The 19,507-nt window shown below is 32.0% G+C and overlaps 1 protein-coding gene across 1 annotated transcript; it reads left to right on the forward strand.

Moving 5' to 3' along the window:
• The first annotated feature begins 4,555 nt into the window (after positions 1-4,555).
• LOC122510029 (uncharacterized protein CG5902) lies at positions 4,556-18,792 on the forward strand. Its single transcript, XM_043624416.1, has 4 exons — positions 4,556-4,957; positions 5,381-5,491; positions 5,556-5,761; positions 17,388-18,792. The coding sequence occupies exons 1-4, from the start codon at positions 4,596-4,598 to the stop codon at positions 17,552-17,554; spliced, it is 846 nt and encodes a 281-aa protein (XP_043480351.1). The 5' UTR covers positions 4,556-4,595; the 3' UTR covers positions 17,555-18,792.
• The last annotated feature ends 715 nt before the right edge of the window (positions 18,793-19,507 follow it).

A 19,507-nucleotide genomic window follows, 5' to 3' on the forward strand; every position in this document is an offset into this window, starting at 1 on the left:
TTTTTAATGTTTAAAATGAAATAATTTATTATTATCTTTATTTAGTTAAGCTTATAAAGAAAAGACAGATTTCATTAAATTATTATTAAGCATTAATTTAATTACTTTAAAAAATAAAATCCTCAGTATTGCAATTTCTTTCAATATAATTTTAGTAAAATATCCTAAAAGAATTGAATTCTTTTATTTTAATAAAATCCTCTTCAGAAATTAAATTATTTTTAATACCATTTCAATAAAATTTCTCAAAAAAACTAAATTACTTTCATAAATTAGAAAATTTTTTTATTTTTAATAGGTACCTATTCTGTATTTGAATTAAATTATTTTTGAAAATTTTAATATAAAATTCTTCAAAAAAATTCAATTATTTTAAATACTCTCAAAAAAATTCAATTATTCTTGAAAATTTTTATCAAATATGTATCAGAATTTAATTATTTCCAGAATTACAGAATTTTTGGAAGTTTTTTTGGAAAACTTTTAACTAAAATTCAATTATTTTAAATTTTTCGAAAGAATTCAATTACTTTCGAAAATAAAATTGTTTGTAAAAATTAAATTATTTTCAATACATTTTTTAATAAATTTCTTAAAAGAATTCAATTACTTTCGAAAATAAAATTTAAACAGTTATTCAATTTTTTCAATACAATTTTAATAAAATTTTAAAAAAAATGTATTGTTTTTATATTGTTAATAACATTTTTCCAAAGAATTCAATTATTTTCAAAAATATATCATTTTTGAGTGAGTTTTTCACAAATTACTTGTAAACTTTTGACAACCAAATTGGCACGATAAATGGCTTTTGACATTCCTTCTTTCCCAGTCGGGACTGAAAACATGTGGAATTTTTCCTGTTTTCATGTAATGTTCACAAAAAGATTATACCTAAATCACAATTAAAGAATTAATTTCTTCTCTAATACTACATTGCATAATATGTAGTTGCATACATTAATAAATATATTGTAAATAATTCAGGAATAATGTACTACTCTACTATATTACGCGATTTCTATTTTTTGGACAATATTTCATGTAATAATATATTTTAAATAATAATATATTAATAATAATGTATTTAAGAATATATTAATAATAATACTATATTTTTAATATATTTAAAAGTATTAATTCATTTGATTTTAAACAATATCCCATTTGAATTAAATGTATTCATAGAGCAGGACGCGAGCCGCGCCATCTGTTGCTGTTCGCGGGAACTACGCAAACTATAATCACTAAGCATACCTGAGTCTCTAATGCTAAATCCTGGAAGTACTATAGGGGTGACGTCGGTAGAAGCGCGTTGGTCACGTGACCTCCATATGGAATACATAAGGCCAACGCAGAATAGATCTGTAACCGGAACCGCAATCGTAAGCGTAACCGTAAGAATGAGTTAGAGAAGGATAGTTATATTGTTTATCCTTCTCTAACTCATTCTTACGCTTACGGTTACGATTGCGGTTCCGGGTACAGATCTATTCTGCGTTGGCCTTAAATGCCGATTCGATGTTTTTAGCATTCGACGTTTTGTCCATTCGATTACTTGGCATTCGACTATTTGATCATTCGACGACTTGGCGATTAGGGGATATGCATGCGTCTCGAAAAGGCCTTTCTCCAATAGGTTTTAAAGGCGGTTCCAGAATAGGTGCAAAAGGCAAGAAGTGCAAGTGCGAACCAATGCTAAATGTATAGGAATCGCACTTGCACTTGGACTTGCTACCTGCCTTTGCACCTATTCTGGAACCGCCTTAAAAAGTATGCGAATGACTGCGTCTGCGTCGGTTGCTATAGCAACACATGCTAAAATCAACGCAATGCAGTCATTCGCACACTTTTTAAGGCTGGAGTGCCATGACAGCGTTTTGCGTTGCGTTTTGTAACTAGGCAATGAGTGCAAATATAGCAAACATATATTTTCATCTCTCTCACACTCATGGCCTAGTTACAAAACGCAACGCAATACGCTGCCATGGGACTCCACCCTAAAACCTATTGGAGAAAGGCCTAAAAAGACCTGCATCCCGTAGAACCACTGATCTCTATATACCTCTGGATTGGAAATGCTGTGAGCAGAACTTTTACCACGGCGGCCATCTTTCATTGTAGTAAAAGTACAAAATTATGGCGCGAAAGCCTTGTTTCATATTACAAAGTAAATTTCTTTTTTATTGTAAGTAGATGTATGAATAAACAACTCATGTATAGAATATAAAATGTTAAAATTGATAATTATTATTATCATTATTATTATTACTTAAAATACAAGGCTTTCGCGCCATAATTTTGTACTTTTACTACAATGAAAGATGGCCGCCGTGGTAAAAGTTCCATAGAGATAATATAAATAGAGTGGGGATGGTTTGCATGTATGCGTCTGCTTGATAGAAAGAGAAAGAAGATTTAGCACCAGTAGGTGTCTCTCTTGCACTGGAGCTCAGTGAAGGACAGATACTGGTGTTAAATCTTCTTTCTCCCTCCAACCCATTCTGTTTATAGCAGGACACTTCCCCCACACGCTGCCGCCTATACCTTCCCCACTCTATTGGGAACCGCAGAGCTGCGTAGGCCCTCTGGTGTCGACCCACTTGCGGTAGTTGTCTTTTCATTTCGTCTCTCTCTAACATATGTAAAAAAAAGAGATAAAAAACCAAGATGTCGGACGCAAGTGGGTACAGGGGTGGGTCAGTTTTACATGATTTCGGATCCCAATTTATAATATCTCTACACTGTAAAAAAATCTGGTGTAAAATAACACGAAACTTGTAATTTCACACATCAAAATTATAGGTTGTACGTAGTAAATTTATTTCGTTCCAAAAGTAGTTTTACTATTTTTAATAATTTTACATTATACGACTATGTAATTTAATAGTTTTGTGTAAATTTACTACGTCCGACGTAGGAAAATTTGATCACTATGTCCGACGTGGTATTTTTACATTGCGTGTATTTCTACACTTTGACGTAATATTACGTCGCACGATCTGTACAATTACATGGCGAATGTAATTTTCTTATTCCTTTAAGATTTTCAAAAAATTTTCAAGTTTTTATAAATAACTCTAAAAAAGTGTATATAATGTACATTTATAGAAAGTATATGCTAATTTATAAGTAAATAATAATATAACAAAAAGTTTTGGGCTATATTTCATAAATACAAAAAGTTACGACTGAAAATATTATTTCAAAAAATATTTGCAGGTTATGTAGATTACAGTCGGCGTGTAAAAATACCACGTCGGACATAGTGACCAAACTTTCCAACGTCGGACATAGTAAATTTACAGCAGATTTTTTTACAGTGTATGAAAAGTTCTGCTCATAGCATTTCCAATCCAGAGGTATATAGAGATCAGTGCGTAGAACCCCTGTTGTTTCTAAAGTTGGCGCTTTTTTTTGCACCAAAAATGGATAATCGATACTAGCGCCAAGACTTGGTGGACAATTTGAAAACTTGAATTTGCATTGAAATGGGATTCATTGATGTAATATCCCCCACCATTGTGAGTTTTCAATGTTTTCATATTCAGTGTAGGTTTAGGTTCATTCTACGGGTAGAAGCATGATCCAAGTAACAAGGTCTCGCCACGCGCAGGCAAAAAAAACGTGGAACCAAGCACCAATCAGAATGCGGACGAAGTGACGACCATATTGAAAGTCTAGCCGCGTATTTTTAAATGTGTTTCAAATCCAGAAAATAAGATTGTTATTGTTATTAATATATTTTTATTTTTAATAATAAATATTATTAATTGTTATTATTAATATTAATACGTATAAAATTATTGATAATAATAATAATAAATATTACAATAAATGGTAATTAATATTAATAAATTATTATGAATGTTATTTTATTTTAATAATAATTATTATTTTTAATTAGTATTAATATTAATAAATATAAAGTTATTAATAATAATAATAAATATTGCAATAAATAGTAATTTGATTTTCAAGATTCCAAGCAACATTCACTGGCTCTTCCAGGTTTCTTTCAGATTTATAATATTCCCTAAATTTTTAAGGTTTTCCAGGTGAAAATAGAGTGAAAATACTCTGATTCACCTAGAAACGTGGCCAACTAATCACCTTTTAATGATTTAAATTCTGTACCGAAGTGAATCTGTGCCACGCAGCAGTTTAGTCCTTACTGGAGTTTCGTCTCAGTATATATATTGAAAGTTAAAAGTGATATGCATAATAATAATATGTGACTGTATATTTGTGACTGCATAATTCTTTTAGTTTAATTTTTTATTAAAGAGAGAAAATATAAACACATACAAAAAATAAAAAAAGGTTGTCTTAGTTAATCTGGCTCAAAATTTATCTCATCATTTATCCACTGAAAATTGAAAAGAAATTGTCCCTTCAGTTCTTGCAGCATTAGAGATAAATGTAATGTTTTTAAATATATAAATAAATATATGTGAATGTTATGTATCAAGTTAATAATAAGTATTTAATAAAAAATATTAATATTTAATAAAGAATTATTTTACTTTTAATTTATTATTCTTTATGTTCTTTAAATTTGTTTCTGTATTTGATTCAAAATTTAGCGCTTCAATATGGTCGTCGCTTCAGGTAATCGCTATGATTGGTCGGCTTTTTTATGGTGCGCGAACCGAGTTAAAATTGAGCCCGACTTTGGCGAGACCTTGTTACTTGGATCATGGGTAGAAGGTCGCGGGTATTTGTTGGTGACGCGAGGAACAGTAAATATGGCTGCTGGTTTTTGTGGTACGAAGAAGCAAAAGCTGAACAATTCCTCCAGCATTCATTGTGATGGATCAGCTGTGATACAAAATGGAACAATACGAAATTCGCTAATTGTACATCCCGAAATGGGCTTCTTCTGCTTCGACGTACTCTATTGCCAGCTGCATCAGCTTGACCCTCCAAAATCGCCCAACTTTTGTAATGATGCATTGTATGTATACATTATCCCCACCAATTTCTTAATAATATTCTTTTCCTTCTCTTTCGCACTCAAGTCAATTACGATACAATATCCTTCTCTCTTTGTCTCACGCACTTATCGCTTTGTTTAGATTTCTTGTCTTTATTTACAAACAAATTCATCAATAATAATAATTCATGCTATTTACAAAACCTTTTTATTTCTTATTTTTTGCGAAATTATCTTTTAAATAAGATTTATTTTGATTCTATGGTTAATACATTTTCTTTGTTGTCCCTCTTGACAAAGAAACGGGCGAAGCTTTCTTTTACATAACTTTCGTTTTTATGTAATATAAATAGAAAATTAGAGGGTTGTGAATTTTCATATTTTAACTATATATTGAATAATAATTTGGATATTTTTTTTAATCGATGATTTGAATTTTTGCAGTCCTTTATTTGTGACATGGAGTATTGGAAAAGATAAACGACTTAGAGGTTGTATAGGAACATTTAATGCAATGCAATTGCATGCTGGACTTCGAGAATACGCGGCAACAAGGTAATTTAAATTTTCTGTTAATTCAATATTTTATTAATTCAATTTAAAAAAAAAATTCTTGCAGCGCTTTTAAGGATTCTCGATTTAATCCGATTTCACGAGACGAAATGCCCAGTTTACATGTCAGCATTTCAATTCTTCGTCATTTTGAAGATGCTATGGATTATTTAGATTGGGAAATTGGTCTCCATGGGATTCGTATCGAATTCCATGATGAGAGAGGAAGCAAACGGACTGCAACATTTTTACCTGAAGTTGCTAAAGAACAAGGTAAAGATCATAATTTCCTTTTTCTTTAAATACTTCCACACTACCATATGACTTATTTCGAATTTTTACGACAAGTTTCGAAAAAGACAACTTTTTTAAAATTAATTTACAAAAAATGCGACTTCCTAGAGTTTTTTTTTCTAAATATTGCAAAAAAATACTTTTTCAGAGTTGCCACAGGTCAGGGAAATCAGGGAAAAGTCAGGGATTTTTATTTAAGTAACTGGAAAAAATTGAATTTTGGAGAAGTAACAAATCATTGCAGAAATTCAATTATTTTCAAAAGTAATAAAATTCTTCGCAAAAATTTAAATATGTTCAAAAATTAAAAAAATTCTCGTCAAAATTCAATTATCTTTAAAAATAATAAAATTCTTCTCCAAATTTCAATTATTTTCAAAAATTTTAATAAAATTCTTTGCAAAATTTCAATTATTTTCAAAAAAATTTTCTCAATTCAATGGTTTTCAATATCTACTGTTTTAATAAACTTTTTCAAAAGAATTCAATTTATTTAAAAAAAATTTTTTGACAAAATTCTAAGCAAACTTTGCAGTAATTCAATTATTTTCATAAATAAATAACATTTTTTACAAAAATTCAATTATTTTCATGAATAATAAAATTCATCATAGAATTTTAATTATTTTTAATACAATTTTAATTGAATTCCTCGAAAAATTTAATTATTCTTGAAAATTTTATTAAAATTTCTCGAAAAAATTCAAATTTGTTCATAAAATTCTTTATGATAATTTAGTTCCGAGAAACTTTCATTTATTCAATAAATTATTCATTTTTATATTTAAATAATTGAATTCTAGTAGAATTTCCAATAAAAATTGGTTTAAAAATGAATATTAGTTAAAATTTTAGATAATAATTGAATATTAAAAGCATTATAGCATGAATTTTTAAAAATACATAATTGATAATTGAATTCTTTCGAAGAATTTTGACAAAATTTTTGAAAATAGTTCCATTTTTCGAAGAATTTACTTAAATAATTGAAATCCTGTGAAGAATTTTATTAATTTGTGAAAGTAATTGAATTCTTGCAATGAATTAAAAAATTTTTTTTTAAATAATTGAAATAATGTAAAGAGTCTTATTATTTATGAAAATAATTGAATTCCTGCATCGAATTTTATTACATTTTTTTAAATAATTGAATTCTTTTGAGAACTTTTATTAAAAAAGTAAATTGTGAAAATATTTGAATTTCAACGAAGAATTTCATTATATTCGTGAAATGTAATTAAATTCTTACAAAAAATTTAAGCGAATAATTCTATTTTTTTAAGAATTTACTTTAAATTGTATTATAAATAATTGAAATCCTCAGAAAAATTTTATAATTTATGAAAATAATGGAATTCTTATAACGAATTTTATCAATTTTTTTTAAATAATTGAATTCATGTGAGAAATTTTATTACTTGTATATATATATATATTTATTTATTGTACTCTCCCTGCTTCAATCATGTAGGGTTCGAGGATCCTTTTTACATTAATTTCTTAACCTAACTTAACCTATTACATCGTCGATATTCTGCTTACTTAAATCTATCATCTTACTATTAACTAATCTTATCTATCTATATTAATCTATATCGACCAGTGCCAGGGCTTCCGTCTCCTGTTCCTTTATACCCTTTATGGCTTCGTCAATACTTTAACTTTAATTATTTAAAATTACTCAATTTCCTTTTTGCTTCTAATTCCCTCATCCATTCCTCCCCTTGTCCAGATTCATCCAAAATCCATCTCACTCTTTCATCCATTCCCATACACTCTTCTTCTTTCCTTTTGCATCTGTCTAACACATGTCCCCAATCTTCCAGTTCAAATCCACACACTCTACACAGTTTCTCCTCTTCATTCATCCAATATCTACATTCACTCATACCCTCACCCATTCTAAACCTTATTACACTTTTCCATTTACTCTCTTTCCAACTTCTCCTCAGGTACTTCGGAATGCCCACTCCCTTTACCATCCGATACCACCTGTTGTACCTTGACTTCCCGATTTTCTCCCACCTCTCCTCCTTATCCCTTTTTTCCACCTTAATTCCATTACCCCCTCTACCCCTATTCCATTTTGACCCTTATCTTTTCTCACTTTTCTTCTCATTTTCTCCCATCTCGTCATTTCCTTTGCACCCCTTGCCTCCCTTTCCTCTATTTTCTCTAAACACATTTTTGACAAATCACTTCCTCCTCCCTGTCTCAACTTCTCTTCAAACCTCCATGCTCTCTTTCTCTGTCTTACAACCATTTTCTCTCTCTCTAACTCCTCTCTCAACATATACCCCAGACAATACATACTCACCCCCATCACCCATCTCAACAATCTTTCATGCATGCTTTCCACTTTCTTTTATTCCTTCCATTCCCACACTTCCGCTCCATAACTCACTATTGACCAAATCAGTACATCAAACAACCACACTCTCCTTTTCCAATTATCCTTAAACCTTCTTTCTCCTATTCCCCATACTTGCCCCATCACTCTACTCGCTCTTTCCACCCTTCTTTTAACATTCAATTCATGCGTTCCATTCCATTCAAACCAAAAACCCAAATAACAAAACTCATCTACCTCTTCTACTTCCCTTTTATTCATTTTCCAATCATACTTTTTCCCCCCTCTCCTCTTTCTAAATCTAACTACTTTCGTTTTTTCCACATTCACACACAAATCTTTCTCTCTTGCATACTTTCCAAACTCATCCATCAATAGCCTCATAGCCGCTTCGTCATCCGCCATCAGTACCACGTCATCAGCATAAGCCAATGAGTACACCCTTCCTGCCCCCAAAACTACTCCTCCTTTTTTTCTCCTTTTCAGTTTCTCCTCTAAATCCGCTATTAGTAGCGTAAACAGCAGAGGACTCAACGGGCAACCCTGCATTAGGCCTCTGCCTAACCAAAATTCTCTTCCAACTTTTCCTCCCACATTTACTCTAGATCTTGCGTCCGTGTAGAGTTCTTTAACCCGTTCTATTATCCCCTCTTCTATCCCCCTACCCTTCACTCTCCATAGCAACCCCCTGTTCACCGATGGAAATGCAGCTTTGAAATCCACGAAGAGTGCTATCAACTTTCCCCTTTTTTCACCCAGGTTCTTGTTTACCCCCTGTTTTTTCCACTTCCTTTTCCAACCTCCCTCTCAACACTTCCGCATACACCTTATACCCTGTCGGCATTAAGGTGATTCCCCTATTCTCTTCCACCTTTTTTCCATCCCCCTTTTTGACCAAAGGAACGATCAGCCCCGTCTTCCAATCTTCAGGCCACCCTTCTCCTCTCCAAACTCTCCTCACAATTTCCCATACTTCTTTCCTTGTCCTTTCCCCTCCATATTTTAATGCTTCTCCTTCCACTTCATCCTGGCCAGCAGCTTTTCCTCTCTTTATGCGGTCAATCGCCTTCTCTACTTCCTCCCTGCTTATCTCCTCTACATCATTTTCCTTTATTATCTTTCTCCCTTCTCCTCTGATCCTATTATCTACCCCGCCTCCCAATCTCTTAAAATACTCTGTCCACTCTTTCATTTCTATCTCTGTATTTATTTCTTTCCTATTGCCTCTTTCTCTATTGATTATTTCCCACTCGCGTCCTTCCCTTACTGCGTGCTCTACCTCCCTTCTGTATCTCTCCTTTTCCTCTTCTCTTTTCCTCCTTAAAAGTTTCTCATGTTCCTTATGAAATTTGTTATACTCCTTCTTTTCCAACTCTCCTTTTCTCCACCCCTTTATATAAATTCTCATTAAATCTCTGCTCTTCTCACATTCCTCGTCCCACCATCCTTTATGCTTTCCTTTCTCTTCTTTCATCTGCTCTAATTCCAATCTCACCTTTTCTATCCTTCTCTTTAACTTTTCTATCCGCATATTCACATCCTCGACTTCTTCCTCTGTCTCTTCCTCTTCCTGCATCCTCCTCTCGAACTCCTCTCGAACCTGCTTACCTTCCATTTTCGCATCCTAATCCTCTGTTGCCCTCCTTGCCGCTCCAACACTCTCTCTTTTACTTCTCCTCCTTGCCCTTCTATTTCTACTATTATTGGAAAGTGCTCTGAACCTGTCTCACACCCCACCGTCATTCTTTTTAACTTCCTCTTCGTTCTTTTACCCGCTAACAGGTAGTCAATTACCGTTTCCCGCTAAACGTAAATTCCCCCTTTAATCCCCTTGTATTATTATTGCATATCACACATCCCCGTTCCTCTATTAAATTTACTAGTTTTCTTCCGTCCTTATCCACATCTTTATGTTTGGATGTTCTCTCAAATTTCTCCTCTTCTTCATTCCAATCACCTCCACCCAATTCTCCTGTCCACGCATTGAAGTCTCCTCCTATCAAAACCAGTTCGTCTTTCCCTTCCTCGCCCCTTCTTCTGTACACTCCTACTAAATTCCATCTCTCTCTCCCTACCCTTATGCTTCTTGCCACGCATCCTTCTTTATCCTTCAAGATTGTACCTTCTTCCTTAATACCCACCCTGACTCCAGACACCATTCCTCCTACGTTTCTACCTTTCTTATGCTCCCTCGTGGCCGACTGCATTCTCCATCTATAACCGATTTCGGTAGTTTCCTTTTCACTTTCACCCAATCTTTTTTATCCACCCAAGTTTCACAAAGAAATACCACATCCCATCCCTTTATTTCCTTCGAGAATCCCTCGTCTTTATTCTTCAATCCCGCTACGTTCCAATATGCTACTTTTATTCTTCTATAATCCCCCCCTCCACCTCTTAGTCCCCTATTTACTGTTCTTCTCCATTTATCTCCGTTCTTCTCTCCAAACCCCGTTTCCTTATTTATCTTGCCCTTCTCTCCTTCTTCTATCACTTCCCCTGATTCCTCCTGGACTATCCATTTAACCCCTTCTACCCATATTCCCTCTCTGCCCCAAACTACCTTTTTTCCATTGCCCCTTTCCTCCCATAATTGAGCCTCCGGAAAGTATAACCACACATAAAATTCTGACCGCCATGCTAATTCAATGGGCGTCAGAATTTTATGTGTGGTTATACTTTCTGGAGGCTCAATTTCTGCTCCAGCAAATACCGTATCCTTCTCTCTCTCCATGTTCTGTCCTCGTCAATTCTCTCTTTTCTTCCCTTTAATTGACTTTTATGCTTCATGACCTGCTTCTTCTGCTCTTCATTTCCTAACTCCACTATCCAATTCTTAAAGCTCTCTTCTTCTCTTTCTCCCACGCCCCTTATTTTTCTAATTTCTGCGTTTACCCCGATATCTCCCAACAATTTCTCTATCTTTTCCTTCCCATTTTCCTTTGTTGCCCTTACTCCCTTGATCATTATATTGTTTCTTCTTTTCTCCTTTTTCACTTGGTCCATCTTTCTATTTAATTCCATCACCTTTCTTTCTAGTTCCTCCTCTCTGATACCTCCTTCTTTTCTTCCTTCCCCCACTCCCTCTTCCTGATTTTCCAATCTCTCTAATCTCACCTTCATCTCTCCCACCTCCTTCCTTGTACTCTCCCTCTCCTCTTTGTTCTTCTTCTCCAAGCTGTCCAATCTTTCCCATACTACCTGTTTTTCCTCCTCCCACTTATCCTCCCAAGCTTTCCACATGTTTTTAATCTCCCCTATTTCCTCCTTTACTCCCTCAACTTTGTTTTTAATTCTGTTGTCTAATTTATCAATTTTTTTGCTCATCTGTTCCCCCAAATTCCTGATTAAATCCACAATATTCTCCTCTTCTTCACCCTCACTCGTTTCAGAGTTTCCTTCACTAAACTCCCCACTTTCAACTATCTCCGAGCCTTTACCCTCTTTCCTCCATCTTCTCATAAAAGCAGGCGATGCGCCTGGATCTTCCTTTCCGAGAAGCTGTTGATTCGTGAACCTGCCCCTTCTACTTTTATTTTTCTTTCTAACTACTTCAGGGTGCAGTCCCATGCTGAGCAGAAAACAGAATGCAAAGCAGAATTTTGTGAGTGCAAGAGAGATAGTCAGATATCACTGTCCTTTCCACTCTTACGAAATTCTGCTTTGCATTGTGTTTTCTGCTCAACATGGGACCGTACCCTCAGTGAACTCCAATTTCTTTTGCACACCTTTTGTCCCTTTGTCAGTCGTCCCTGAGGCTCCCGCTGTTTCTCCCTGCCCTCTTTTGCCTCTATCACTCTGATCACTCTCCTCGTTCTCTATGACAATGTAACACGCCGTATTCTGAAAGAGCGCGAAAGCATGTAAAATTCAAATATCTTATGAACATAAAGGTCCAATTCACAATAAAGGGTTAAGAAACCCAACTCCCACGATGGAAGTTACTTTAAATGATAAAGGGAAAATTAATGTTGAGTCAATAATTTCAACTTATTGAATATTTATTAAGACTTCTACTAGAGATGTTTTTCGTACAGAATAAGAATTAATACTAATGCTTTCAACTTTCGTCTCAAGCCCGAAGAATTTCGTCGAAGTGTTCCTTCAATATCCCCACTTATTTTACTTTTCGCAACTTAGCCAATCGCACCAAATTATTTGGTAAAATCAGCCCCTTTTGGAATTTCCCTTTTCCCACTCCAACTTTCTCGAAGACAATATTGTGGAGCGGGCGGTCCCGGGTCCTTTAGGTGCACCGCCCTTATTTCTGAGTGCTGATAGGTTTTAATTTTGTGAAGTTTAAAAAAAGTTAATTTAATATATAAGAAAGAAAATTATTATAATCATTAAATAAGATAATTAATAAAATTAATTATACATATATGTACATATATATATATATATATATATATATATATATATATATATATATATATATATATATATATATATATATATATACATGCATACACACATATACGTACATATACACACACACACATACACATAGATGATAACTTTTGCTATATTGACGATAGAGTATATTAATAAAGTAAAGAAATTATTTTAGTCAATTCTTACAAAATAATAATTTACAATAATACATCTCAAATTTCAACCATATTTTCGTTATGATAATTCTAAATTAAAATGTTACTCAACATTTCTTTTGTTGATTTGTCCTTTGTGGCATTTGCTAATAGTTAAATAAACTTTCAGTTAAACAATAAATTTCGCTATGTTAATATAATTTTGATAATTATATTTTAATCGTTCGCGAATTTGAATTTGAATTATGCCGCATAATTTGTAAAGATACGCTCCTGTTTAGTGTCAGGATCGTCACATATGGGTTGTGCAGTGAGCAATCTTTTATCTTTTTCTATTTTAAATTCAACAAAAGGAAAACGTTTTACTCCGGATTATTAAAATTCATAAATTCTAGAAAGGTTTTTAGACCCAAATACCCTTACTCATAAAATCTTTGCAAAACATTTTTTTTGGAATGGTTAAAATTAAATTTAAAAGAGTAACTATAACAATACTTTTTATATTCTTCTTCAAAGTTCAGACCATGTGGATGTGTTTTTCTTAGTTATTCTATATTGTATTTTTTATTGCTGGGTTAAGCTTAAGAAATTTTGAAGCTGATGTACAGATGTCGAGCAATAAAATTTCGTTTCGAGGGATTAGGACAAGGAATATTGCTTTACGCATTACCTCCTACGTGCTATTCTCCTTTGGGTTTTTCCCGACTAAGTAAAGAAAACAACTGTAGTTTGAAAAGCGTCGAGATAGATGTAATGATTAAATCTAAGTATTAAGCGTTCATATTATCAAATTTTCCCTCGACAAATTTTATCAGTCGCAAGAAATTGTTGATTGTTTCGCGCATGCGCTCATGTGATAAAAATAGGGACATGTTACAACAAAGGCCACATGCATCCCCCTATCGGACAACTTAGGAGACCTGCACGTCATTCTCCCTGACTTATCGACCCACTCTCTCCTTGTCTCTCACTGCCGAGCAATCTTCTCTCTCTCACTCCCCTCTCACCTAACCTCTATGCACTCAACTGACTTTTTTCTCTTTTTTACCGTACACACACACCTCTACACCAACTTGCTCTATATCTCACTCACACTCTAAATCTGAATCAGTGAAAATTTCACTGATTTCAATTCAGTGGCCCAGTTTTCTTTAATTCATCAGTGGGATTTCACTGAGAATCAGTAAAAACCACTGATTGTCAGTGAAATTCCACTGATTCATCAAAGAAAACTGGGTCACTGAATTGAAATCAGTGAAATTTTCACTGATTCAGATTTAGAGTGCACACTATCAACTTCACCGCACTCTGATTCACCCGCAGAAAACACTCACTGCAACTAGAACCCTTGAAATTTAAGAAAAACTCCGAATTTATTTAGCACGCGTCTTTACTATAACGGTACCGGAAGCCCTTTTATTACTTGTAAAAATAATTGAATTTATGCAACGAATTTTATTACATTTTATTTAAATAATTATATTCTTTTGAAAACTTGAATTAAAATTGCAAATTTTTGAATTTCATCGAAGAATTTAATTATTTGTGAAATGTACCTAATTTAATTCGTGCAAAAAATTTTTGAAGATAATTTCATTTTTCAAGAAATTTATTTAAAATTCTATTAAAAATAATTGAAACCATGTGAAGAATTTTATTATTTATGAAAATAATTGAATTCTTGCAACGAATTATATTATAATTTTTGTAAATAATTTACTTTTTTTTGAAAAATTTTATGGAAATTAAAATTTTTATTAAAAAACATACTCCGAGTCTTCGACTCGGAGTAATTGATATCTTCGTGTTTCATAATAATATGCTCATAAGTTGTTTAATTTTAAAAATGTTTGAATTTGAATGTTTTGAAGAATTTTAATTCCTATGGAAAAATAATAATTAAACTCTTATTTAAAAATTTAGTTATTGATGTTTGCGAATAATTTTACAATTTAAGAAATTCGTAAGTAAATGTAATAGAATATTTTTTTTAAGTATCTAATAATTTTGAGAGTGAATCAGAATATTCTTTAGAGATGAGTCAGGGAAAAAGTCAAAATTTTGTCTGGAAATCAGGGAAAAATAAAATTAAATATTTGTGGCAACCCTGTTTTTCTTGGTAATGAATACAACAAATGCAGGGTTGCCACAGGTCAAGGATTTTTATTAAAATTTAAAAGTACTGGAAAAAATTAAATTTTTGGAATTCATAAGAAAATTCTGAATTTTTGAGTCTTTTTTGTTTGCCCTATAAACTATGAAATTACCACGAATACTAATACAAAACCTTCAATTTTTTCTATTTATGACAATAATTTCTTGTTAAATAACTTAATTCTTGAAGAACTATCATAAAATTATTACTTATTAATTATTTAATGAATAATTTTACTTATATTCCGTAAACTTTCATATTTTCCTGTAAAAAAATTTTGTTAGGGAAGATAATTTTAATGTCAGTAAATTATCAGGGAAATTGATAAACTGAAACTTGTGACCACCCTGTAAAAATTCAAATATCTGCGAATAATAATTTCAAAATTATTAAAATTCTGGAGAAAACAATCATTTTCAAAATTTGATTCATTAAAGTTTAATTAAAATTCTTCAAACAATTGATTAATTTTCAAAATTGTCCATAAATTCTTTTAATTAATAAATTAAAATCCTTTTAAATAAATTTAATTAGTTTCGAAAATTTATATTAGGGGAAAGGTGTACGAGATGATCCCCTGGGGCAAGATGATCCTTTTGAATTTTGGAGAGCCTATAAAGACGCTAGCACAGCTCCTACTGCCTGCCTGCCTGCCTGCAGGTTGACATGGTAACACATAAGAGTAAGAGAGTCAGAAAATTCAAATTAAATGTTTTTTCTCTCCCACTCTTATGGCGCCTGCCTGCGCAGGCAGGCAGGCAGTGAGGTGAGAGTGTACCTTTAGCGCCACTTTTTAGGCAAATACGGTAATACGTTGCCAATGACATACCTATGAATCAGTCAAACTGTCATGACAACACGCGTCATTAAAAAAATTCTATTGTAAAAAATAAAAATTTCATACTTTTGATCTAAGGAAAGCTTAACTTTGTACTTAGATAACTTTTGTTGTAATAGCTGAAATTCCATGTTTCTTGTACTCACGGCTTCAGTATATCTTCAATTAAGTGTTCTGATTGGTATTATGGAATAACAGAGCTCGTAGGTTGAGTTACAAACAAATTACAAAATAGAGGCATTTGGGGCAAGATGATCCCTCAATGGGTGTACAAGATGATCCCCCCTGATTCCCATGTATTTCGTCTCATCTCAAAGTGAATTTTCTAGAATTAATAAAACATTCAATTTTTCTCGCTTCTTATATGTTTTTATTATCAAAACTAATTTATTTTAAACAAAAAGTTGAAATCTACATCTATTTTATTAATTTTCTTGTTGTAGACAATGCCTCGTAATTATAAAATAGAAAAATGAATCTTGGTAAATGTTCAAAGGCATTTATAACCTAAATAAAGCATATTTAATATTGATGTACGTTATTTCTTCAATTTAGTCTCCTTTTCCAATAATTGGGGTAAGATAAACCTACGGATCATCTTGCCCATACCAGGGGGATCATCTTGGACACCCCGGTGTCCAAGATGATCATTTTGTAAGGTTTTAGAAAAATTAAATTTAATAGTAAAATATTAATCAGCTGCATACATTTCTAATTAGAAAAGTTAGATGTATTAATTATCTACTAGTTCGTACAAAACAAACTCAAAAATGTTGATTTTTCTTTGAATAATGGTCATTCTCCCTTAGGGGGATCATCTCGTACACCTATCCCCTACTTACAATATCTTAAAAAAAACTAATTCTTTTAATCATGTGTTTCAATTAATTAAATTATTTTCAAAAAATTTTATTAAACAATTTTTTAAAAGTTTTTTAATTATATTAAAAGAATGTAAAGTTTTTGAAAACTTTATTATTTTTTTATTTTCGGTTGCATAGAGTTTTATTTATTAAAAAAAAGTTCGTTCGTTCGTGAAATTCACAACGTTTATAATCTACGATTTAGATTGTAGAAAATAATTGAATTTTGGAAGGGCTATAATTGTAACTTTTAGAAATTAATTAATTTCAGGAGGTTTTAAACTGAAATTTTATAAATTTTATTTCCCGTGTAAAAACAAATGCGTAGTATTTAAATATTTATTTAACAAAATTAATCGAGGAAATACAAAATAAAGTTTTTGTGACAACGCTAAATTAAATAATCGACTTTTTTTCTATTTTTAAGTGGCTAAAGCGACATTTTTCGCGTCTTACAGTCGATCCGAGACCTGAAAATATTTATGATTTTCTGATTGAAATTTTTTTTTCTTTTAATCATTGATCATAAACGTTCTGAACTTAACTGAAGTGAATTTTAAAAGATTTGCTTTTGTAATTTTTATAATTAATTGTATTTTTGAATGGATTTAAAGCAAAAATTTTAGAAAATCTTAATTTCCACATTTTTAGAGATAAAAAAGTCCTGAAATTTACAGTTACAATTATTATAAATAATTAAATTTTAAAAAAGTAACAATACAATAACACCTTTGGAACAACGAATTTTTCGACTATTTTTTTAGTATTTTCAATCGACTAATGTGACTTTTTTTGCGTTTTAGAGTCCATCCGAGATTTGTATTTAATTTGAATGGAATATTGTTTTAGGTTGGGATCAGACGCAAACAATAGACTCTCTATTGCACAAAGGAGGCTTTAAAGGTTCTGTAACTCAGGACATGAGACGAAATGTTAAAGTAACACGTTATCAGAGTGAAAAAGTGACAGTGAGTTATCAAGAGTATATGCATCATTGGCAGAGTCGAAGATGCTAGCAGATGGCTTGGGATCAATTCCAAGGTCCCGCGACCCTGATTAATTCACCATCAATGACAGTTCGTTACAATAATTCTGTTTCAATCAATCCTCAATCCTTGTTCAATGCAACACACCGCAATGTTTTCATGACCAATAATCATCCTCCTTCTCATCATCATAATAATCTCGTTATGATTCCACCGAATCATTCCTCTTTTATCCAACCACTTCCTATGCCCAGACCGGATTGTCCGCCATTTTGGTGGGATCGTCCTGGACCCTCATATCTTCAACCTCACCTCCATCCTCGAGTCAATCGACTCTCAAATCAGGATACGACTGAACGTGAGGTGCGCAAACGAAAATAACACTGGAAACGGATCATTTTGCTTATTTTTCATTGTTTAAAGTGGTGCCTACTTTATTTTATATGTTTTTCAGCCTTCACAATTAACGTATACAATTAATTCTTTCAAGAAATCCTTCAATATTATAATCTTCGACTCAATTTTTTCTCACAAATTTCAAATCACTTTAATGAGTGACGATAATTTAAAACTATATTTGAAACGACGTAAAAATTCTTATTTGAAGGAAGACTTCTAAAGGGGAATTTTTGAATACCATAAAACAAATAGTAATTTTCGTAATAAACAAAAAATAATTAGAAATTTATTTAATCGCATCGTAATATTAATTTTACGACTTAATTACGGGATATCAGTCTTTTTATTTTTCTTTCTGATAAATGTAGATTTTGCTAGTTGAATGCACATTTATTACACTACTTGCGCGGTAATTGTGCGACCCCTACTTTTTTATGACTATTAAATAATTATAAACTTGAAAAAAATATTTAAAAATTTTTCTTTTTTTAAAAAACTGATAAAATTTTGAGAAAAGACAATTTAAGGTATTAGTCGCGCAGCTGGCTCTGGTCAAAAGTTTACCGGGCCGCTTACTAGAGTGGGGCAGTGAGAGTGAGAGAGACAGTTTAACTCCCCACTCTATTCGTTCGTATGAAAATTCATATAATTTAGTTATTTTTTTAACTTTCTGTCAATATATTTATAGCTTGGTGCGGTCAAGAAATGTCATGTTTTTTTTATTCATTTGTTTCATCTAATTGAATACTTTGGTAGTTTTATTTCAAAATCTGACGATTAGTTATCATATAAATAATTATTAAACAAAATCATTACATGCATTGGGTGCTCCCTCCATGCAAAATGTATGAACTTTGAATTCATTTTTTGAAGCTTTGAAACGGTCAAAATTAATGAAATTGGTCTCATTCTGTAGATAAATACTTCAGGAATAAGTATGCAAAATTTGAAAAAAATCTGACAAAAACCATTTTACGCGACTAATACCTTAACGACAAAGAAATGTTAATTTTTCAATCTGATATATGTGACAAGAAACCTATTTTCACTGATTTTTCTAATTTCTTTATATCTTCCGAAGAAATTAACGTTTTTTAACATTCATAGACTCATTTGAATCGTATTCAAAGCTGTATCAAAAAAATTCGAAAAATTATGATTACTATTAAGGTACTAAAAAAGATTAAGTAAAATTCGTCATTTCAAAAAAATGTTTAAACTTCGAATAAAGTTTTTAATTAAGTATACACTTAAGGTACACTCTCACCTCACTGCCTGCCTGCCTGCGCAGGCAGGCGCCATAAGAGTGAGAGAGAAAAAACATTTAATTTGAATTTTCTGACTCTCTTACTCTTATGTGTTACCATGTCAACCTGCAGGCAGGCAGGCAGGCAGGCAGTAGGAGCTGTACTAGCGCCTTTAATTTTTAAAAATTAATTTTCAATTGTAAAAGTACCTTTAAAATTTTCCTTTTTTCATTCAACTTTCGCATTTTCTAAAGAAATGTAGATAAATTCTTGTAAAAAATCTCAATTCTATAAAAAAATACGATTCTAATAAGTCCATGAACGTTAGAAAACTTTA

This window comes from Leptopilina heterotoma, unplaced genomic scaffold (genome assembly GCF_015476425.1).
Source record: "Leptopilina heterotoma isolate Lh14 unplaced genomic scaffold, ASM1547642v1 Lhet_65, whole genome shotgun sequence".
Lineage (NCBI taxonomy): Eukaryota > Metazoa > Arthropoda > Insecta > Hymenoptera > Figitidae > Leptopilina > Leptopilina heterotoma.